Below are 24,411 nucleotides of genomic sequence, written 5' to 3'. Positions count from 1 at the left end.
TGCATTCCAATGTCTCACGTTACCTCATCCGGTCAAGCTTTAACCCACCCACAAACGATATAGGGTTACACTGCCCAGAGGGGGAGGGAACATAACTCCTTATAAGGTCAATGCATTCCAATACCTTGTAAAGCTCAGAGTGCTGGTCACGAGGTCCGGAGGTACCCTGCAGTATTTACAAACCTCTGCCATGGCTTTATGACTCCCACATAATTCTATTACAGTTTAATTCTTTTTAAACTATTATCTTCTGTATATTTTAGCTTTCTGTATTTTATCTGTTTCGCTTTAATTTCTGAAATCCGCCTTGAGCTACAGTGTAGAGAAAAAGCAAGATATAAAGAATGCATTATTATATAAAACAAACTGCCATCATTCCTGAACACAGGCCATGCTGGCTGGGGCTAATGGAAGTTGGAGTCCCTACAGTGTGTGGAAGGTCAAGGGTCCCACACCTCTGGCCAAAAGTATGATGAAATGTTTCAATAACCACAAAATGATATGCACTCCTAAACCGTTTTGCCTGGCTGGGATGCATCCTGGAATTCTGATAATGCCTCTTGATTGTCTGACTGGAGGACAGCAAGGACTATTATGAGTGTCCGTAGAAACTAGCCTACTATCCGGAGGCAAAATGTACATCCATTGCTCTGCTCGCTTTTGCCTGCAACCCTGCTGCTCACCACTGGCATGTGGTCCCTGGAAAGCTGCTCAGGACAGAAGTGGCCCTCAGGCAGAAAGAAAGTTCCAAACACACAAGTTAAACCTGTGCATCTAAGAGGTAGGCATCTAACACATGTTTGTATGGGGACTTGGCAAGCAAAACTGACACTCGCAGCAGAAGTGTGGAGGCTGCTGTGGTTGGTGAATGCTTCAATTTCCATGCAAGGTTTGACTAAATGGTTTCTATGAAGTGGGATTCTACATCTACTTTTTTTATCATTCCGAAGCCAGAGCCTAAAATGCAGGAAGACACAGCAGCACAAACCAGGGGCAAAGACCTAGCAAAATTGTGAGAATGACAGTAGCCAGCACAGACTTAGAAAGCAAACACAAGAGAAATAGAAGTTGCTTCCCCAGCGCTTCCTCTCTTCACATACAGGAAGCACAGCCATCACCACTTCTGGTGCAGTTTCCAAGATCCCATCCGCAGCCGCATATACGATAGTGAAGATGTAAGTGCTGACCCACAACACGTCCAAGACTGGAAAACAGAAATGTGGGTAAACTTGGGTTGTCGGGTTTTTTGCTTTTGTTTTTCTCAAGAACCACTTATTATTATTATTATTATTATTATTATTATTATTATTATTATTACTTACACAGGAACATAGGGTTGTATGCAAGCGTGGTTCTACTCAGAGTAGGCCCACTGAAATAAATCAACCTGTGTTGAAGTCAGTTGGATGCATCCCACTGGAAGCTGCCTTATGTCAAGTCAGATCACTGGTCCATATAGCTCAATATTGTCTGGCAGGGATTTTCCAGGATTTCAGCCAGGAGACATTCACAGCCCCACCTGGAGATACTGGGGGACTGAGCTTGGGACCATCTGCATGCAAAGCAGATGCCCTTCCACTGAGTTATGCTGCTTTCCCCTCATGCTAGGAAGCTTCCCAATATCATGTCAGATCATTGATCCAGGTAACTGAGTGCTGCCTACAATAATTGGCAGCAGCACTCCAGGGTTTCAGTCTCTCCCAGCCCCACCTGGGAGATGAACATGGGATTTCTGGAGTCAAAAGCATATGTCCATCCAATGAGCTATATACAAAGAGGGACAAAGAGGGATATATTGGTGGTACAGCACCTGCTTTGCATGCAGAAAGCCCCAGGTTGAATCCCCAGCATTTCCAGGTATGGCTGGGAGGCACCCCAGCCTGAAATCCCAGACAGTTGCTGCCAGTTAAAGTAAGCAATACTAAACTTTGTGGATTAACAGTCTGACTTGGTATAATGCAGCTGGTTAGTTCCTTTATGTGTTCCTTAACACTGTGTACTGCGTGAAGACAGAAGGATCTAGGACACTGGAAACCTTCCCTACAGAGGGCTACATCCAGCAAAGTTCTTCTCAAGTAGACACACTGAAGTTAATCTGCCTAATTTTGTCATCTCCATCAATTTCAAAGGGGCTGCTGTGAGCACAACAGTTTTGTTGCTGTATTAATCTTAGGGAACATGACATATAAAGAGCTTCAAGTTTCAATTACAAATATACGAATTAAAAATTTAACGTAACAGATGTGATAATATGCCCAAGGACTGCACTTTTTTTCAAAAGAAAGGAAGGCATTATCAAATCTTTGCACTATAATTATGTAACTGTGCTGCATTAACAACCCTGACAACTAAATTACAGGAGATTAAATATTAATCCATACTGTAAATGGGATTGGTATAAAATACTACTTAGTATTTTGAGCAAAACACCTGCCAGATTTATTTTTCAACGACTAGTCAAAAACAAGCATCTCACATTCCACAATATGCCTGGATTTCATGGATGGGCAAATTCTAGGCACGTAAGTGAAACACTGTGATTACATGATCCATCTGTACTACTGTAATACCAACCGGTCAAAACGCCAAATTTTAGGAAACACAGTACCTTTGACAGGATTATCTGAATCATAGAATGGAGGACAGGGAATTGTTTTCTTCTCCTGCAGGTTCTGAAAAAATAGAAGAATGAGAGTGATTAGAATACCCTAAGTTTAATCATATGGGGGGTTTGTTTCTTCACAGTATTCTATCTACAATGCAACACTTCACATCACACATGCAATAATAAAACACAAACACTCTGAATTTATACAAGAACTTTCAAAAAAATGTCCAAAGTGTTTCATCTGAAGCTACCATGGTTCAGTGATCTGATGACATGGTACATTTCACTCAGTACTGTCTGTTCTGTGAATGATGAACCTGAAGCCCTCCAGATGTTCTTGGACTACAACTCCCAGTATCCCCTGACCATTGGCCATGCTAGATGGAGCTGATGGGAGATGGAATACAACAGGGGTCAGCAAACCTTTTCAGCAAGGGGCCGGTCCACTGTCCCTCAGACCTTGTGGGGGGCCAGACTGTTAGAGGACATTCGGCACAGAAACATGTGTGTATACCTTTAAGAAGTTTCTGGGATTAATTGGCTGCAGGTGACCGTTGCTATAAAGGAAAAAAGCTGAGTTTTGTTGCTTGCCTGCAGGAATAACATCCACCAGAGTTTGTGTTTATTTGCTTAGTAATAAAGTCTTCGTTTTAGTTTGGGTTTTTACACCTATGTCTCCTGGAGTCACTCTGTCCTCTGCCACCGGCTGGAAATCCCCCTCCAACAGGTTATGGGCCCAGTCCCCAGTCCTGAGTGGGCAGAGACAGAGCGTGAAAAGAACCCAGAGACTGGAAGCAACTCAGCGTTTCTCAAGCAGCTGGCTGTGTGAAGGCATCGGCAGGGAGTGTCTGTTTGGGACCAGGAGCCGAACATTTCTTCAAGCCACGTGTGAGTAAGAACTGAGTGGAAAGCTGAAAGCTGGGTGGCGCCATGGCTGGACTTGGAGCTGGTGCTCAAGGGGGAGCTTCCTATTTTCCAGTAGAGAAACTGGGAGAGTCCAATTATATGTCATGGAGTTTACAGATGCAGGCGTTTTTAAAGAAAGAACAATGTTGGACTGTTATTGTTAACCCTCCTGTAAAAGAGGAGGATGAAGAAGTAGATGAAGCAGACCAAAGGCTGGAGGACAAAGCCTATGCCAATTTAATTTTGAGTTTAGAGAAGTCTCAGTTATCTCATGTGCGAGACCTTGAAACAGCAAGTGAGATTTGGCAAGCACTGAGAGCAATACATATTAGAGACACTGCTGGCAGCAAAATTACTCTAATGAGAGCTCTGTACCGAGCCAGACTAAGTGAGGGTGAATGTGTTTCAACACATCTTCAAAGAATGCGTGATTTATTTTCACAGTTAAATGAACTTGGGGAACATTTTTCTGAACAGAGAAAAGTTTATATTGTGCTGTCTTCACTTCCTGAGTCATGGGACAATTTAGTGATGACTCTGGAAGCAATCCCAGAAAGCCAATTAACAATGCATTTCTTAACTGGGCGTTTGCTTGATGAGGAGGAAAGACGCCATGAGAGGAAGGCCACAACCCCTCACTGTAACTCCAGAAATGGGAGGCAGTCCAGTAAAAGATATGCAACTGATGAGGAGCGGCAACCTAAAGAGGTTGTAGACCACAGAGATGAAGCAGCGTTCACAGTTAGAAGATGCTATCGTTGTGGGTCAACCAAGCATTTAGTACGACAGTGCACTGTGTCTGTGGGAGAAAATACAAGACAAGGGCGGCCTGCGTTTGCTGGGAAGCGAGGAGACAGGAAGAGTCGAGTCCAGTATGTTTCTGCAGCAGTTCGAGGCACCAGTCACGACGTTGGACAAGACTGGATTTTAGACTCAGCAGCGACAAACATTTTTGTTAAGTCTGCACAAACCCTTGTAGAAAAGCAGCCTTGTAAATCTGTAAATGTAGTACTAGCTGATGGAACAGTGCATGAGTCAGCTGGAAAGGGTAGTGTGAATATCAACTGTTTAAGTACCAAGTTTACCAATGTTTTATGTGTACCAAGTTTAGAAAATAATTTGCTTTCAGTTACAAGTCTTGTTAAGCAGGGATTTAAAGTAACCTTTTCTGGTTCAGGCTGTAGAATAGAGAAAGCTGGAAAAGTGGTTACAGCGTCACTACAAAATGGTTTGTTTGTTTTGAAAGACCAGCTAGTAAGTGAGTCTGGGGCATGTGTTAAAGCCTGTAATAGAGCCTTGCATGATGAGTGCCAGCATCTGTGGCATCGTCGTTTGGGGCATGCCAATTTCCGCAGTATTGCAAAAATGCCAGAATTAAGCAAGGGAATTAAAATGAAAAAATGTTCAGTTTTTCTAGACTGCAATACCTGCAAGGAGTCTAAAAGTAAGCGAGGGTCTTATCCTGAAAGTACTAGAATTAGCAAGAGGCCATTTGCTTTAGTACATTCAGACCTTTGTGGGCCATTTGCAGAGTCTGAAGGAGGAGCAAAGTTTTTTTTGGTTCTTGTGGATGATTATAGCCGGTATACTTGGGTATATTTGTTAAAACACAAAAGTGAAACTGGTCAACTGATTAAGAATTGGGTCAACTATATAGAAAGGCAGTTTCCCTACAAAGTTACCCAGTTGCAAAGTGACCGTGGAGGCGAGTTCATGTCTGAAGCCCTCCAAGTTTGGTTGAAAAAGCGTGGTATTAGTCACCGTAAATCGTGTCCTTTTTCGCCTGAAGAAAATTCAGTTGCAGAACGCAAGATAAGATCTTTACAAACAATGCTAGATTCAATGCTATGTGATTCTGGCCTATCCAGGAAGTATTGGGGAGAAGGAATTCTGTGTGCTAACTACATACAGAACAGATTGTTTCATTCTACCATAAACAACACCCCTCATTTTTTGCTTTATGGAAAAAAACCCTTTTTGGACCATGTTAAAACTTTTGGTTGCTGGGCTTGGGTTCACATCCCAAAAGGACAGAGAAGGAAAGGAGAGCCCAAGGCAAAGAAACTTAGGTTTGTTGGCTATCAAACTTGGTCAAAGGGGTATCGTTTTGCACTAGGGCGTGGCAGAGTTGTAATATCAAGACATGCAGAGTTTTGTGAGCAAGATGGTTGGGTTCGTTTACATGGAAATTCAGAAGTTGTGTTATCTTCTGATGATACAGATAAATTTGTGAAATCTGAGGAAGAAAAGCCACAAATTAAAGAAGGTTCTGAAAGTGACAGTGATGAGGATTCAGGGGATAAGGATCCCAGTACACAATCTCCTAAAGCTGAACCAATTTCTCCTGAGCAGGATGAATCAGAAGGGGAAGATAGTTCAGAGGGGGAGAGTGTTCAAGTTAGAAGGTCACAAAGAAGCAATAAGGGGGTACCTCCAGAAAGGTTTACTATACAAGAAGCTAAAACTGTTGATGTGAAAAAGGAACCTCGTGATTATGAGGAAGTTTTAAAGTTACCACACCAGGAAATAGTAAGGTGGAAAAATGCAATGAAAGCAGAAATGAAATCTTTAGCAGAACACAATGTCTTTACCATTGAGCCATTGCCTGAAGGAAAAAAGGCAGTGGGCTGTAGATGGGTGTATAAAATAAAACACTTGGCAGATGGTGATTTTAAGTACAAAGCCAGACTGGTAGCACGAGGCTTTACTCAAAGAAAAGGTGAAAGCTTTGATGAAACCTTTTCTCCTACTGCAAGGAGTGAAAGTGTACGTTTATTGCTAGCTCTTGCAGCACAACGTGGGTTTAAGGTAAACCATTTTGATATTGAAACAGCTTATCTTAACGCAAATCTGCAAGAAGAAATTTTTATGAATCAAGCGCCAGGTTTTGAGGCAGGAGAACAGAATTCTGTATATAGGCTGAACAAAGCAATTTATGGGCTCAAACAGTCAGCTAGAAATTGGAACGAGTGTCTTGATAATGCTTTAAAAAATCTTGGCTTTAAAAGAAGCTTAGCTGATAACTGCTTGTACACTAAAGGAAAGGGTGATAAACAAGAATTGTGTTTGTGTTATGTTGATGATTTGCTTTACTCTACAAAAAGTGACAAGCAAGTGGAAAAATTTGCAGAACAACTAAGAAAGGAATTTAAAGTAAGAGATTTGGGTCCAGTAAAAAATTATCTCGGTTTAGAAATTCAAAGAACAAACGATGGAAGTTTTTTGTTGAGTCAAAAAGGCAAAATAATGGAGTTACTTGAAAGAAACAATATGCAAAACTGCAAGGGAGTAAAAACCCCAATGGAAATAGGTTTTTTCAAAAATGAAGGAGAATGCACAGAACCTGTAAATCCTGAAATGTACCATTCAATAATTGGAAGTTTATTATACATTTCATTGTGGAGCAGACCAGATTTGAGTTATGCAGTTGGAATACTAAGCAGACTAGTAAGCTGTCCTACAGAAAACGCCTGGAAAGGTTTAAAACGTATTTTCCGGTATCTAAAGCAAACACTTGATTATTGTTTAAGATTACCATCTTCAGGTTCCACCAAATTGCAGTGTTACGTTGACAGCGATTGGGCCAACCTGCCTGATAAAAAATCAATTTCTGGAATGGTATTTCAATTTGGAGATTCTTTAATAGGTTGGAAATCCAAAAAACAAAGTATCGTGGCCACATCATCAACTGAGGCCGAATACTGTGCATTGTCGGAGTTATGTAATGAAATAAAATTTTATGTTCAGATCCTCAAGGATATAAACGTACAGTGTGATTATCCCGTTCAAATTATAGAAGATAATCAAGCCGTAATAACCTTGTCTGGATCTGACCAGTTTAGAAACAAATCAAAGCATTTGGAAATTAAATATCAAAATGTAGCTGAAAATGTAAAACAGAACCAAATAATGCTGAAGTATTGTGAAAGTACACAAAATGTGGCGGATGTATTTACAAAAGCGTTAACTTTTGAAAAACATGCACGACTGGTAGCAAAGTTGGGAGTTGCTGTGTGTGATATGTAAATATGTTCTGTTCTGTTTAAAACACTATTGTTTCTGTTTGAATGAGAGGGGGTGTTAGAGGACATTCGGCACAGAAACATGTGTGTATACCTTTAAGAAGTTTCTGGGATTAATTGGCTGCAGGTGACCGTTGCTATAAAGGAAAAAAGCTGAGTTTTGTTGCTTGCCTGCAGGAATAACATCCACCAGAGTTTGTGTTTATTTGCTTAGTAATAAAGTCTTCGTTTTAGTTTGGGTTTTTACACCTATGTCTCCTGGAGTCACTCTGTCCTCTGCCACCGGCTGGAAATCCCCCTCCAACACAGACTATATTTTTTGGGGGGAAATGAACAAATTCCTATGCCCCACAAATAACCCAGAGATGCATTTTAAATAAAAGCACACATTCTACTCATGTAAAAACACGCTGATCCCCGAACCGTCTGCAGGCCGGATTGAGAAGGCGATTGGGCCGGATCCGGCCCCCGGGCCTTAGTTTGCCTACCCATGGAATACAACAACAGCTGGAGGGCTATGAGTTCCCTATCCCTAATCTGCTCTCAATGGGAACAATGCTCCAAGATTTCAGGCACAGGCATTTTGTAGCCAAAGATCCCTCTAAGGAGAGATTGTTGGCAGTCAAATGTGGGCACTCTTAACCTCCCGCTTAATTATGGGCATGGTCCCAACTCACTTATATCAGAGATGAACATCATCATTGGAGAGGTGTTTCCAGCAATCCCATCCTTTGCCCTTGGAAGCCTTATAAGCTGCTTATAAGCCTTATAAGCTGCTGCTACAGGAGAGGGACTGTAAGCAACATCATAGGAGTGGTGCTTCTAGGACTAAGGTGAAACTATGCTGCTTCCTTGTTTTTGCTATTGCATGCTGCATGGTGCTTAAGTAATCTTGTTATATTTATAGTACTGAAATGTGGAGTTTTGGTATGATATATTTTTGTTGTGCTGTGTTATTATGAAGGTTTTAGTAGTGTTCGTTCGAAATGCTGTTTCTTTGTTGTAAGCTGCTTTGAGCATGATTTTTTTGTAGAAGAGCAGCAAACAAATAAAATGAATGAAAATTGATTAATCTTAGGCCCAGGGATCAAATGCAGTCCTCCAAGCCTCTATTTTGTCCTCAGGGTTCACCTCAAGCCACACCCCTTACTAGCCCTCTTTCCCCCTTTGTGTTTTTGCCTGGCTAGGTGCACAGCCATGCATTCATAGCACATGGCTTATCGCTAAGAATCCTTAGAACCATAGTTTACCCCAACAGAACCACAGTTCCCATGATTCCTTGGGGAAGGGGGGAAGAAATCATGTGTTTTAAATGTATAGTGCATATGCAGCCTTGTGCTCCTAAACTTCTTCTTTTTTTTTTTAAATAATCTTTATTAATTTTCCAAAAGGTTACATAAAGTAAAAAAAACAACAAAAAATCAAAACTCAAAAACATAAAAACATACAACACACAGAGAAAAAGAAAAAGAAAAAGAGATTCACCTCTTCACGCTTATTTTCAATAACTTCTTTTCACAACTTCCCCACATCTCCTCCTGTTGTTTTCCAACTCCAGTTTATTTATTCTAGCAAGTTTTTCCCCTAAACATCCTGTACCTTATTTTATTAAAATTACTTAACCCTAATTTAATTAGATTCATTTTAGTTATGAAGTTATACTTTAGTTCATTATTGTACTTTAACATTTTATTAGCGTATATACCTTAACCCTCTATATAAAAATGAAAGAACAAACAAAGATATAAGCATAGATCTAAAAAAGAGATACCTTTCCTAAGATTGCCACTATTTCCCTCCCACGGATTCCCCATTCTTATAATGCTAATCTTTATTCTATAGAAAATAAAAAAAAGAAGAAAATTCCAAGCCCCCTTCGGACTGTTAAATCCCACCCTTCTCCCCCCGGTTTCAATCCTTAATCAAAGTACATTTAGTCCATCTTTTTAGCCTGGTGATCTCACGTCCGAGGCACGCAAATCTCTCACAATTCCTTTCAGCCGATTTCTTTGAAAGTCTTTCATACTTAGCTCCCAGGATCGAAGAGTTATTTTCTCAATGCTGGCCGTGGTTCTTTCAGCTGGGCCTGCTTGGGCCTGTCTCTCTTCTCTCTTATGTAGTGTCTCGGCCTTCACTTCCTTCAGCTCCTCTTGCTTGGCAGGTGTATTTTCCTCCTCAATCTTAGGTTCTTTTCCTTGTCCAGCTGCCTGTGTTTTGAACAGCGAGTCCCTTTCCAAGTCAGTTAGTGTGTTTTCAGATAGCTTCGGGTTTGGTGGGCTCGTAGACAAAACAAGGCCTTTCTCATTCATCTGTAACAATTTTCCCACGAGGGAGGTCAGCTTCTCCAAGCCAGCACGTATTTCCTGTATTCCTTGTTTTAGTTCCATTCTTGCAATGTCCAAGAATCCCCTCTAGAGGGATTCCGGTTACTTAGTAATCTTTCCCTCTCCGATCCAAAAGTCAAATTTGTTTGTAACAATCTTTCCTTATTTGCAATATTTTGTAACGATTTAGTCGGTTAAAGTTTCAATTTTCAGTTCTTTCAGCTTTGACAGCTAGTTTGACAGCTGTCAAAAGTATCTATGTCTCAGCAGGCTCTTAACTCGGGTTGCTCCCGGGCTTGAGTAGGGTGGTACTTTATTCAAACAAAGTAATCTCTTGTCCTCCAGCACCTTAGCTTAGTTCTTTTAAATCCGTGAGGTTTATATCTTTTATCCAATCACACAAGTTTTTCCCGCAACTTTAGTTGACAGGTCCTTGCTTTGCACTGTTAACAATATGGAGGAGACGGACTTCCCTTTTTTTTCGGCTCCCCCGTTCGTACCAAATCCAAACCGAAAAATTTATAATCCAATTTTCAAATTACTCACGGGTTGTTGCTCTTGCTTTTAAGTCCAAATTTAGCAGGAAGAAGTCAGCGCTGACTGAAGAATGGCATGCGGCTTCGCTCAGCAGGGGGAGCGGAAGACTCACAGCACCACGCCGCTCCCTGGCACCCGATCCGTAGCCTTTAAAAAGGCTCTTTCACGAGTCGGGGGGCGCTTACGGTGCCCGCTGAGTCACCATGTCCACGGCCTCCGTGTCCGTGGTTTTTGAGGGCCCCCGTGTCGCCGGCACGGTAAGACCCGATCCCCTGCTGAGCTGATTCCCTCCGGAGCTCGGAGGGAATCCGCCATTAGCCAGTCGCGCCAACCCGGAAGTCTGTGCTCCTAAACTTCTTGATTGCCTGGATGGTGAATAGAGAGGAGTGTGAAGGCATGAACAAACTAGCTTATTATACAAAATCAAAATTCTCATTCTACCTGACAGTGACTGAACCTGGGGACTAGTGCATGCAAAATGGATGCTCAAGCTCTAGACTACAGCCATTCCCAGACATGTACTTCTGCTACCCTTATGCTTAAGACTCCATCTTCTGAACTGTGAATTGGGAGAACAAAACAGGAAAGAACCAAGAGGGAGACGCAGGAGGAGGCAGATCATTATAGGCCAAATAGAACAAAACAGACTTACAGGCAGATACTGGACCACTGTGCCATTCTGCTTGCCTACAGCCAGCTGCTTTCCTTTAGGACTCCAACACACTAAAGGGGGGGGGGGAAGCAAGCAGGCATCATTAAGCAGTTGCAAAGGAAATAGCAACAAAACCAACCAGTGCAATTTGGCAAATGGCTTAAATTGCCCTCACAAGTGTTATTCAAACACGACAATCTCAAATTTGGAATGCAATAGAATGTCCATTCAACATGAAGGTGCAGCCAACGATGGTCTCAGGAGAGCATACCCTAGAGTAGGAGAGGGGAAATGTTGGCCCTCTAGATGCTGCTGAACAGCAGCTCCCATCAGCTTAGCAAGCACAGCCAATGGCCAGGGGTGGGTGGTAGTTGGAGTTCAGCAACATTGGGAGGGCCAAAGGTTCCTTATGAGATACCCTTGTTTGCAATAGTCCATATGGTGCAATCAGGCTTACTTTGAGCTGTACCTCTAAAATATATGTAAATCGGAACTCCAATTCAACTGATTTATAACAGGATTTTTTTGCATCAGTCTAAAAGTCATGCTACTAACCTGATGTAACAGCCACTGAAGCAGGGAGAGTTGCATAGATCTTCACGGAATCTGCCACCTGCAGGACAGAGAGGCTTCCATCAGACAGACAGACGGCCAGCATGGAGGCATTCACTGGGTTCCATTTCAGGTCAATGACCATCGCCCCAGCCATCTTCTGATAGGCAAAGGGGCGTTTTTGCTGCTTAGCCTATTAGAAGGAAATGGACGTTTGTTAGATCGTATCCATATGAGCAAAGACACCTGCCTTCAGTAGAGTCAAATCACTGGCCCACCAAGCTCAGTATAATAAATAATAAATAATAATAATAATAATAACAATAATAATAACAATAATTTATTATTTATACCGCGCCCAACAAAACACTAAAATACATACTCTATACCATACTCTCCAAGACCTGAAGGAAAGAGATGTTTTCACTAGCCTAAGCTCCTATCAGTGGTAGAGTTCAGAAGTAATGATGAGCTACAGATTATTGTAGCACTGGAGGACCTTTTTATACAGGGGCCACATTACATTATGGACAACATTCCAGGGGGCATGTATCAGTAGTGGGCATGGCTTGAGGCAAACGCGCACAGAGTAATGGATATATACAGTGGGCTACATCCTAGCCATGCAAAAGTCAGAGCCTTTTACATGTGCTGCCCCCTGTATCTTCAGCCATGCAAGCAAGAGTCATTATCACAGTTCATGGACAACTTCCAGCCAGGAAAAAGCACTCAAGGAGAATGCTGAGCAAGGCTGGTGAGGAGTGTGGCCTGGGGAGAGCTTTGAGGGTCAGATAGAGAGGATACGAGTCACAGCGAACCTCAGCCTCACACACTTCATCCCCCCTGCCGGCACAGCCACAAGGAAGAGACTGGAATCTTCTGCTCCCTTTTTGATTAACCGCAGTTTACTATCGCACATGAATACTATACTGTGGTAGTGTTCCTCCCAATTTTTAATTAACCATGGTATAGCATTACATCTGAATCCTTAAGTGTGGTTATGCTTCATTAGGGCTTGCTAAAGCTCTCCAGTTTCAAAACTCATAGCAAAGCACACCCTGGAGCGAGGGTTGTGGGGGGTTCCAAGTTTGTTTTTAAACCATGCAACTTACCTGATTCACAAAGGTGCAAACATCAAAAAAGCCAATGAAGGACCCAGCTTCACTGGAGGCCATGCAGACAGAGAGTGTGAGGTTATCACAGCTGAGTGCCAAGTGATGCACAAAGAACTTGGTGGGAACGAAGAGACTCTGGACATTCTCAACTTAAAAAAAAATGAAGAGGCGCACCAGGGAGGGGGGAAAAACAATAAATTATTTAAAAGGTAGTTAGAGGCCTGAACTAATCCAATACTGCCCTATTCGTCTGTTAAGATCAGCTGGCGATGCCCTGCTTGTTATTTCAACCTGCTGGGCAGTAGAGCTGGGCGATATCTGGTTTTCAACATCGCAATATACCAATGTCTGAAATAAGAAGAAAGGAGCAAATAAGGTAGGAAGGAAGAAGCAGCCACATGTTGACTCCTGGATATATACCGTATTTTTCGCTCTATAACACGCACCTGACCATAACACGCACATCGTTTTTAGAGGAGGAAAACAAGGGAAAAAACATTCTGAATGAAACAGTGGATGTATCATTTTTGTGCTTCATGCTGTGGCCACAGACATGTGATCTGATGGTGAATTTGGGGTGACCCAATGCAAAAATCCTGAGAATCCCTGTGGATTCATGCTTTGTAACCACATTTTTGCACCATTGCAGCCCCAGGCAACAGTGGGTACGTGATTTTTGGGGGGCAGGCTGTAGCCATGGACATGCTATGTGATCTGATGGTGAATTTGGGGTGACTCAATGAAAAGATCCTGAGGATCCATGTGGATCTATGCTTTTTAACCACATTTTTGCACCATTGCAGCCCCAGGCAACAGTGGGTGCGTGATTTTTGGGGGGGGGGGCAGGCTGTAGCCATGGACATGCTATGTGCTCTGATGGTGAATTTGGGCTGACCCAATGCAAAGATCCTGAGGATCCATGTGGATCCATGCTTTGTAACCACATTTTAAGTGGGGAGGGAAGGAAAAACACAGAAGGGAAAAGGAGCACGAGAGGGGTGTGCAGAGAAGCAGCTGGCTAAGAATGCAGGAGAGGGGTATAACGAGAGGGAGGAAAGGAAGGCAAAAGTTTTCCCCCACTCACTCACCCACCCAAGCCAGCCGGCTTGTGCGCTCTCTCTCTCTCTCCCTCCTGCATGTTTTCACGGAGAGGAATTAGAATGAAGGACGCTCTCTTTCCCCTCTGCTTGCCTGGAGGGGAGGGGCTTTCCCTGCTCTTTGTTCCGTTTGAGCAAACACAGCAAGGAAACAGAGGAGGGTGGGCAGTAAGACCCTGAGGCAGAATGCAGGAAAGCAGCCGCTTCCTCTTTTCAGGCTTCCCTTCTCCGAGAGTCGCGATTTGATTTTTGCCTGATTTTTTTTGCCTCCACTTGCCCCAGTCGGCTCCAGGGCCCACACATTCGCTCAATAACACGCACAGACATTTCCCCTCCCTTTATAGGAGAAAAAAATCTGCGTGTTATAGAGGGAAAAATACGGTACTTCAAACTGGTTTTGGATGATACATTGCCCAGCCCTAGTGTTCTAATCTGGAGGGAGGGATGAGGCAGCCCACTTGCTTGGGTGAAGGTGCAGACAGGCAGGCAAGCACCTTCTCAAGTTCCCTCTGCCAAGGCTGGCAGCTGGGCTGCAGAGGGAGGAATTGGGCCTCTCACTGTGGGTGAACATCAGACAGACTTGCAAGTGTCATTCGAGAGTGAAATGTGCAGTGCTGGTGGCAGTCAAGGAGTGAGCAAGGATTCATGATATATTGCCAGGTGAAAAATTCTGAAACTGTTATCATGATCTGGACTTCAAACCAGTTTGGGGCAATGCTCTGATATATCGCCCAGCCCTACCGGGCAGGCACTGTTAATGCAAGACATTCTGAATGGCACCCTCATAGTATATAGAACTCCCTTGCAAATGGAATGTGTCACAATGTGAAAACCTTTATGGTTTACTCAAGCCTTTGGAATGTAATATACCTTCTGCCAATGCCACTACTATATGTGTTGTTAATGTTATTTATTGTTGTGCTGTATTTGTAAACTGCATCGCCCAGCCATGCTCCTGTTGGGAAGGTTAGGATATAAGTAAAGGAAAATAAATACAGAGATACATAATAAACCCCTGATCCCAGCATTCTAAGACAACGCTAAACTAGGAACTACACACTCTCCCCTTTTGTGATTCCCAGCAACTGGTATTCACAGTGATTCACACACATTGTCTCAGTAAGCATTACAACGACTGTAGATAGTTGGCCAATGCTATTTCCCCTGCACCAGTTTGGCAGGTTAGAAAATGCAGACTTACTTAGGGCAACCAAGTTATTGAATGAGGCAACAGTTGAATGCAGACTTCCAGATGTTTAGCTGTCCCTTACCCACTATGCTACATGAGCCCAAGTAGGTAAAAAAAACAAAACCCAGAGGAATCATGGTGGGGGACGGGGAACATATAAATTAAAAGCATATGCAGATGATCTTGTAGTAACAGTGGAGGACCCTAAGAACTCTCTGCCGAAAGTCTTAGAAAAAATACAGAACTTTGGGCAGGTGGCAGGTTTTAAGTTGAACAAAAATAAGACAAAGCTGATAGTGAAAAATGTACCAGAAAAAAAAAAGGGGGGGGGGGAATTACAGCAAAATATAGAAACAGAGGTTCATAAAAAAGTTAAATATTTAGGAGTTTGGTTGACAACCAAAAATACTAACATGCTTAAAGATAATTATGAAAAAAATGGAATGAAATAAAAAGGAATCTAGAAGTATGGGGAAGAATGAATTTATCACTGTTAGGAAGTGATAAATATGAAGTGATCAATATGAACATATTGCCAAAAATGTTATTTTTATTCCAGTCAGTACCGGTTATAGGTAATGCAGCATGCTTCAAGAAATGACAAATGGATATTACAAAATTCATCTGGAAAGGGAAAAACCAATAATAAAACATAAATTACTTACAGACAGTAAAGATAGAGGTGGTTTTTCCCTTCCAGATCTTAAAAGTACAAAGGTACAAAGGAAAGGTACAAAGATTTATTAGAACAGAAGACTCCATGGTGGTTGTCTCCAATGGAAGCAACATCGATTAAAAAAATAAATAGGAGAGGAAAATGGCTTACAAATAGAGATCTATTAATAGAAACAGAAGGGAAATTAAAAATGAAAGAATTTGAAGAGATCAGAGAACATGTTAATGACTGGTTACAATATTTTCAAGTAAATGAGGTCTTCAAAGAAGATAAAAAGAAAGGATTTAATTATAATTTATCTAGATTTCAAAGAGAAATTGTAGAGGATAATACCAAATTATTGAAGAAGATGTATAATTTATTATTAAAATGGGAAACCAAAGATGAAGAGGTTAAATGTGTAATGATTAAACAGGCACAAGATGTAGGATATAACTTACAAATGAAAGACTGGGAAAAATTATGGAAAGTTGATTTAAAATTCACCGCATATACAACTTTGAAAGAGAATTATATGAAAATGATGTACCGATGGTATTTAACTCCTGTCAAACTGGCAAAAATGTATAGAACAAGCGCTAATAAGTGCTGGAAGTGTAAAGAGAAAGAAGGTACGCTTTACCACATGTGGTGGAATTGTAAAGTAATTAAAAGTTATTGGCAAATGATACATAATGAACTGAAGAAGATGTTTAAAATAACCTTTGTTAAAAAACCAGAAGCTTTTCTGTTGGGTATAATAGGACAGGAACTACCAAAAAAGCAGAAGAAGTTGTTTATGTATACTACAACGGCGGCTTGGATACTACTAGCCCAAAAATGGAAGGACGACAAGATACCAATGAAAGAAGAATGGCAAGTAAACCTTATGGAATATGCAGAAATGGTGAAACTAATGGAAAGAATAAGAGACAATGATAATGTAGAATTTTAAAAAGACTGGGAACCTTTTGTGTTGTATTTACAGAAATACTGTAAAGATATGGAATCACTAGCAGGGTTTGATTAAACACTTACAAGTAAGAAAAGAAGATCAAAGGTTAAGTAAGGACAACATGGAATGAAATTGACTGTAAGATGTAATCATGAAGGAAAATTTGGTATAAAACTGATAAGAAAATAAGAGTATTAAGGTATAAAATTATAAAAATAAGATAATAATTAGTAGCAGTAAATGCCAGTTGTCTTTGTCCATGGAGTTTCCTGCTCCAGGATCACGTTTGGTCAAAACTCTCCACTATGACCTGTCCATCTTGGGTGCCCTGCTCGGCATAGTTCATAGCTTCTGTGAGTTATTCAAGCCTCTTCGCCACGGCAAGGCAGTGATCCATGAAGGGGGATCACTGCCTTGCCGTGGCCAGTGGCCAGAGGATTGAGAAGATCAGTCTACATCCCAATCCCAAAGAAGGGCAGTGCCAAAGAATGCTCCAACTACCGCACAATTGCACTCATTGCACACGCTAGCAAGGTTATGCTTAAAATTCTACAAGGTAGGCTCAAGCAGTATGTGGACCAAGAACTCCCAGAAGTGCAAGCTGGATTTAGAAGAGGCAGAGGAACCAGAGACCAAATTGCAAACATGCACTGGATTATGGAGAAAGCTAGAGAGTTCCAGAAAGACATCTACTTCTGCTTCATTGACTATGTAAAAGCCTTTGACTGTGTCGACCACAGCAAACTATGGCAAGTTCTTAAAGAAATGGGAGTGCCTGATCACCTCATCTGTCTCCTGAGAAATCTCTATGTGGAACAAGAAGCTACAGTTAGAACTGGATATGGAACAACTGATTGGTTCAAAATTGGGAAAGGAGTACGACAAGGCTGTATATTGTCTCCCTGCTTATTTAACTTATATGCAGAATTCATCATGCGAAAGGCTGGGCTGGATGAATCCCTAGCTGGAATTAAGATTGCCGGAAGAAATATCAACAACCTCAGATATGCAGATGACAGAACATTGATGGCAGAAAGTGAGGAGGAATTAAAGAACCTTTTAATGAGGGTGAAAGAGGAGAACGCAAAATATGGTCTGAAGCTCAACATCAAAAAAACGAAGATCACGGCCACTGGTCCCATCACCTCCTGGCAAATAGAAGGGGAAGAAATGGAGGCAGTGACAGATTTTACTTTCTTGGGCTCCATGATCACTGCAGATGGTGACAGCAGTCACGAAATTAAAAGACCCCTGCTCCTTGGGAGAAAGGCGATGGCAAACCTAGACAGCATCTTAAAAAGCAGAGACATCACCTTGCCAACAAAGGTCCGTATAGTTAAAGCCATGGTTTTCCCAGTAGTGATGTATGGAAGTGAGAGCTGGACCATAAAGAAGGCTGATCGCCGAAGAATTGATGCTTTTGAATTATGGTGCTGGAGGAGACTCTTGAGAGTCCCATGGACTGCAAGAAGATCAAACCTCCCCATTCTGAAGGAAATCAGCCCTGAGTGCTCACTGGAAGGACAGATCGTGAAGCTGAGACTCCAATACTTTGGCCACCTCATGAGAAGAGAAGACTCCCTGGAAAAGAACCTGATGTTGGGAAAGATGGAGGGCACAAGGAGAAGGGGACGACAGAGGACGAGATGGTTGGATAGTGTTCTCGAAGCTACCAGCATGAGTTTGAACAAACTGCGGGAGGCAGTGGAAGACAGGAGTGCCTGGCGTGCTCTGGTCCATGGGGTCACGAAGAGTCGGACACAACTAAATGACTAAACAACAACAACAAGCAGTAAATATTTAAAGAACCAGAAGGGGAAGTTGAGGGAAGTCACAGAGGGGGTGGTTCTTTTTCTTATATATGACAAATGTTATATTGTGTTGTTTGACTGAATATAAAATTGTAAAAATCCAAAAGGAAAAAAGAAAAAAAGAAAATGGAGACTTACTTAGGGCAACCAAGTTAATGAATGAGGCGACAGTTGAATGCAGACTTCCAGATGTTTAGCTGTCCCTTATCCACTATGCTACATGAGCCCAAATAGGTAAAAAAATCCCAGCCCTATAATTTGCAAAGGATACTTGCCACCCCAAAGCTTTTGATGGGTATTAAAAGCAGAACAAGTGAGTTTATGCTTAATGCTAAAAAATACAGCTCTATAGATAAAAATTAAGGAAGGCTGGGGATGAGGGTGAGGAAAGAGAAAAAACTTGCCTATTTTATTAGGAGAATCCCCCACTGGAATCTGCATTAGAAGGTTTTTTGTCTCGAAGATCTGCAGTGCAGCTGCACAGCCAGCAAACAGTAATCCATATTTGTTGGATACAGCAAGAAGACTGGAACGCTCTTTGGGGAGTTCATCAGGAGCATCAAAGATTCGTACTTTCTTCAATGCTCTGAACTTAAAATCCTGTGGCACATTCATAGATTAAAAAATCTGTGCAGGCTAAATCTAAATGCATCAGTTTATTCAAATACACCACAGAACTCAACCAAAACCTTGATTATTTAATCACATTTAATTACACAAATGATTCTCAGACTTATTTGCTCCCCATTCCTCAGTGAACCAGCTACTAAAAGGAGACTGGAAGCATCTACTTGCTTTGAATCTAACTGGAGCTCTTTGTTACATCTAAAGTTGGGGAAACTGTGGTTAGTTCAAGGCAGCTAGGGATCATAAATTATGATTTGAACCTGGCTTGTTTGAATTAACCATAGCTTAAATTAACAGCCCCCCCCTCCAAGTTCAAACACAACAGGAAACTCTGATTAGTTTAAAGGAGGAAGTGTCCACTCTCCTTCTTACATCACAGTAAAGGAAGAGGGAAGGGGAGTGCATTTGAGTCCCAGTGTCAATTCATAGTTTAGCATCATGTCTGAAAAGATAACACAGTCTACTGAATGGTTCCTTGTTTTTGCTCATACAACTGATTTAGCAAACTTAGAAAATACCTAGCCCTTTAGTTTGTGATGATAAACTGTTCAAAATTCTAGATTTCTGTTTTATATTGACTGTTTCAGTTTTAAAGCTTTATCCTGTGGTTTAAATTTCCTCACTATAGGCTGTGTTTTGTCAAAATCAGATAATAGCTAAAGATGAAGGGCTTTCCCCAATGCTGCAGTTAGCACATAAATGGAGGCCACTAGCCTCTTACCATGCCAACTAAAAGCAACAACAGGCTAGTAACTTTTTTTTTTTTTTTTAAATAATCTTTATTAATTTTCCAAAAAGGTTACATTAAGAATCAAAACTCAGAAACATAGAAACTTACATCCAAAAAAAGAAAAAAAGAAAAAAGAAAAAGAGGTTCACCTCTTCCCACTTATTTTCAATAACTTCTTTTCAGGACTTCCCCACGTCTCCTCCTATTGTTTCCCAACTCCAGTTTATTTATTCTAGCAAGTTTTCCCCCTAGACATCCTGTACCTTATTTTATTAAAATTACTTAACCCTAGTTTGATTAAATTCATTTTAATTATAAAATTATACTTTAGTTCATTGTTGTGCTAGCATTTTATTAACATATATCCCTTAATCCTCTATATAAGAATAAAAGAGCAGAAAAGAATATAAGCATGTTTCTAAAAAAAGAAAAAAAAGATACCTTTCCTAAAATTGCCACCCTTTCCCTCCCACGGATTCCCCATTCTTATGAAATATTCTTTATTCTATAAAAATCAAAAGGTAAAAAAAAGAACTTCAACCCCCTTCGGACTGTTAAGTCCCACCCTTCTCCCCCGGTTTCAATCCTTAATCAAAGTACATTTAGTCCATCTTTCTAGCCTGGTGATCTCACGTCCGAGGCGCGCAGATCTCTCACAGTCCCTTTCAGCCGATTTCTTCGAAAGTCTCTCATGCTTAACTCCCAGGATCGAAGACTTGTTTTCTCAATGTTGGCGGTGATTCTTTCAGTTAGGCCTGTTTGCTTATGTCCCATATTCCAACACTGTTTCATAAATCTATATGTCCCAAATAGTCCTGTTTTCACCTTGGTCAGTTTAGGTTTCTTCTTAGCAGATCTTGGTCTCTCCTCTCCTTTATATGGTGTCTCAGCCTTCCCTTCCTTCAGCTCCTTTTGTTTGGCAGGTGTCTTTTCCTCCACAATCTTGGGTTCTTTCCCTTGTCCAGCTGCCTGTGTTTTAACCAACGAGTCCCTTTCCAAGTCAGTTAGTGTATTTTCAGATAGCTTCGGGTCTGGTGGGCTCGTAGACAAAACAAGGCCTTTCTCATTCCTCTGTATCAATTTTCCCACAAGAGAGATCAGCTCCTTCAAGCCAGCACGTATTTCCTGTATTCCTTGTTTTAGTTCCATTCTTGCAATGTCCAAGAGTCCCCTCTAGAGGGATTCTGGTTTTAGTGATCTTTCCCTCTCCGATCCAAAAGTCAGACTTGTTTGTGTCGATCTTTCCTTATTTGTAATATTTTGTAGCGATTTAATCGGTTAAAGTTTCAATTTTCAGTTCTTTCAACTTTGACAGCTAGTTTGACAGCTGTCAAAAGTATCTATGTCTCAGCAGGCTCTTAACTCGGGTTGCTCCCGGGCTTGAGTAGGGTGATACTTAATTTCAAACAAAATAATCTCTTGTCCTCCAGCACCTTAACTTAGGTCTTTTAAATCCGTGAGGTTTGTATTTTTTATCCAATCTCACAAATTTTCCCGCAACTTTAGTTGTCAAATCCTTGCTTGCACTGTTAACAATATGGAGGAGACGGACTTCCCTTTTTTTTCATCTCCTCCGTTCGTACCAAATCCAAACCGAAAAAATTTATAATCCAATTTTCAAATTACTCACGGGTTGTTGCTCTTAGTTTTAAGTCCAAATTTAGCAGGAAGAAGTTAGCGCTGACTGAAGAATGGCATGTGGCTTCGCTCGGCAGGGGTAGCAGAAGACTCACAGCACCACGCCGCTCCCAGGCACCCGATCCTTAGCCTTTAAAAAGGCTCTTTCACGGGTCGGGGGGGCGCTTACGATGCCCGCCGAGTCACCATGTCCACGTACCCCGTGTACGTGGTTTGTGAGGGTCCCCGTGTCACCGGCACGGTAAGACCCGATCCCCTGCTGAGCCGATTCCCTCCGGAGCTCGGAGGGAATCCGCCATTAGCCAGACGCGCCAACCCGGAAGTCCAACAGGCTAGTAACTTTTGGAAGCTCTTTTACAAGGTTGTCTTAGACATTGCTCCAATCTTCTCTTGGTAGAGCACTCAGAGCAACCTATAGCACAGAAGAAATATACTGGGGTGTGTGGAAATGAAATCAATGCCTGAACAAATTTCTATGGTGTCAGGTGCTGGTGTGGTTGCTCGAGAGCAAACAGGCAAGACTCCAACCTGTCTTTTCCAGGCTTTATTATCTGTACAAAACTATTTACAGTGCAGAGCGTCGCAAGTCCATGTCTGCTCAGTCGCTAGCAGAATCTGAGAGTGGGCGGTCCTTATACCTTCCCCAGCATAACAGTCGTGTGACCCCCCATCCTTCTCCTCCCCTCTCTGCGCCCAAACCTACTGTGCAGAGTGGGCACTGGCAAAGGGGGACTTGCCTCCCCTCTGCTTTGCTCAGGCTCGGTGTTGAGCTCTCCCTAGCATCTTCTGATCCCTGCGCTCGTTCCCCACTGGAGGCGGGGCTTCCCTCCTCGCCAGAGGAAGAACTGCTTCACAAGATCTTCGGAGGCTCCCTGTAACACAACTGCCCTTCTACCTCTCGCCTCTGAGCTGATGGCAGTTCCCTGACATCCAGCCTTATTTACAAGGCTGCAATAATGAAACACTTATAGCTGTCTTGTAAACAGACCCACAGAACTTACTAGCCTGCCAATTATTTTACTAGTCTCTTGGGGCCTGGGCAGAGGAGAAACAGAGTGCAGTATTTCCAGTGGAAGTGAAGGGTATAAGAACATAAAACAAGCTGGATCAGGCCAGTAGTCCATCTAGCCCAGCATCCTGTTCTCACAGTGGCCAACCAGATACTCCAAGAGTTAATTGGTAAGCAGCACTTGATCACAAAAGCAACTATTCTCTTCTGTGGTTTCCAGCAACTGGTATTATGAGGCATAATGACTCCAGACAGTAGAGGTAGAACAGACACCATGGGTACCAGGCACTGTCCCTGATGCATTAGCCTGGTCTGCTTTCAAAGCCATCTAAGAAGGGAACTTTCCCTCCTCTAAAAGCTGTTTTGGTTTCTAAGCTGGGCATGCAGGAGAGGCACTTTGGCTGGTCCACTCCTTCAACTTCATGCCATTTCTGGTCACCTGCAGCAATGGCAGGGAGCCCACGTTGGTCCTGCAGGTATTGCTGGGCTCCCACTCCCACCAGCCCCCAATATGCAAGGCCAGAGATGGTAGTAGTTGCAATCCCACAAGACACCTGTTTGGACGACCACATAAGTTCTCCATTAGTATCTGTACTGCTGAAGACATTTTCTTTTATTATTCTACACCTAGCTATTATTATTGAAAATAAATAAAAATATATATTTTAAAAACGTTATCCATTCCCGGATAGCGCTTAAATGCATGGCTGGTTTACATAACGTGCTCTGAATTTCCTGACACAGACACAATTTCAAAAATTAAAAAACTGAAACAGACTAAAATTACCTACGCTTTCTAAGCGTTATGAACTTTCACAACATCCCTGTAAGGTAGGCCACTTATTTTAACGTAAGTACTGCCGGCAAAAACACAACAGGGTAAAATACAATATTAACATAACAGGTGCATAACAGGTTGCCCCCCCCCCCCTTCCGACTCACCTTCATCTCCCTCTCAGGGATTACATCCATGCTGTCCCCCATGACAGAGCCTCGGATGAAGACTTACAACGAAGCCAACCGGTACGACAGGAGGACTTCGCGTGCGCAACCTCAAATCACATTCCCTGCTTCTTATAAACCAGGATGGGAAGCGAAGGAGGGGAAACATCCGCTTTCGGGGAACAGATGAAGCCCACAACGGGCACTTCCGGCGACGTTCTAGGCGTGTACCTGCCGTCTTGGTTCCTTTGCTCGAAGCCTCTATGTCAAGAACGAGAGCGGGTGGGAAGTTAGGTGCAGAGCAAACATGAGTCTTTGCGCCCATTACCATGTTTTGGGAAGGCGCCCGGCCTGTGGGAGCTGGGGCTAAGGCACCGATAGCCTGGTCAGAAAGTGATGCAGTTCTGTTACCTCAATTCCGGTGACGTATTAGGCCTGGTGTAATGGAAATTGGGGTTGCTCGTGCGTAAGTTGCCGCCACTCTTGGCAAGGTTGCCTGGTTAAACCTTTCCCTGGCTGGACAGCCCTGACTCCGCGGCTGTCTCAGTCACTGGCAGAATCCGTCAGTGGGCGTTTCCTGAACTTCTTCCAGTATAAAAGTTCTTTGACGCCAAGTCTCCACCTAGCCTCCCTGCGCGGAAGTCTGCGCAGGGTGGGTGTGGGCAGCGGAGGACCCGTGCTCTGGCGAAGAGTCCTGGAGCCATCTCTCCGAAGCCCGCCTCTGCCCCCCTTTCTCCCTGGTGTCACGCTGATTTCCTTCCCCGGCCGATGAGTCCCCTCTCTCCCTGCTGTGCCCTTCTCCTGCATTGCTTGGGAGCCTTGCCTCCACTCCTGGCTCCGATGGCAGTTCCCTGACATCCACCTCCCCCCCAGGACCCCCTCCACCTCCGGCCCGCTCCTTTGACCCAATTTTGTCCCTTTCCTCGGCCGATGATGCGGGGAATCCCCGGAAGGAGCTGCCCCCATCCTCTGATGATTCAAACACTGCTTCCCACCTGCTCCTATCTCTTCCTGTGGGGTAATCTTCCCAGTCCGATTCCTC

At 42.7% G+C, this 24,411-nt stretch overlaps 1 protein-coding gene across 1 annotated transcript in view; it reads right to left on the bottom strand.

The window, feature by feature from the left end:
• LOC114588873 (nuclear pore complex protein Nup214-like) overlaps positions 1-23,621 on the bottom strand; it is a 41,577-nt gene extending 17,956 nt beyond the window's left edge. Inside the window, exons 1-7 of the mRNA XM_077922855.1 lie at positions 23,370-23,621; positions 18,828-19,023; positions 12,714-12,865; positions 11,605-11,794; positions 11,050-11,120; positions 2,609-2,672; positions 1,101-1,204 (exon numbers count right to left, since the gene is read on the bottom strand). Coding sequence (XP_077778981.1) covers positions 1,101-1,204; positions 2,609-2,672; positions 11,050-11,120; positions 11,605-11,794; positions 12,714-12,865; positions 18,828-19,023; positions 23,370-23,411 — 819 coding nt within the window. The 5' untranslated portion in view covers positions 23,412-23,621. The remainder of the gene's footprint in view (positions 1-1,100; positions 1,205-2,608; positions 2,673-11,049; positions 11,121-11,604; positions 11,795-12,713; positions 12,866-18,827; positions 19,024-23,369) is intronic.
• Between the last annotated feature and the right edge of the window lie 790 nt (positions 23,622-24,411).

This window comes from Podarcis muralis, chromosome W (assembly GCF_964188315.1).
Source record: "Podarcis muralis chromosome W, rPodMur119.hap1.1, whole genome shotgun sequence".
Lineage (NCBI taxonomy): Eukaryota > Metazoa > Chordata > Lepidosauria > Squamata > Lacertidae > Podarcis > Podarcis muralis.
The sequence above is the reverse complement of the archived record's forward strand: the minus strand, read 5'-3'. Positions and strand labels throughout refer to the sequence as shown.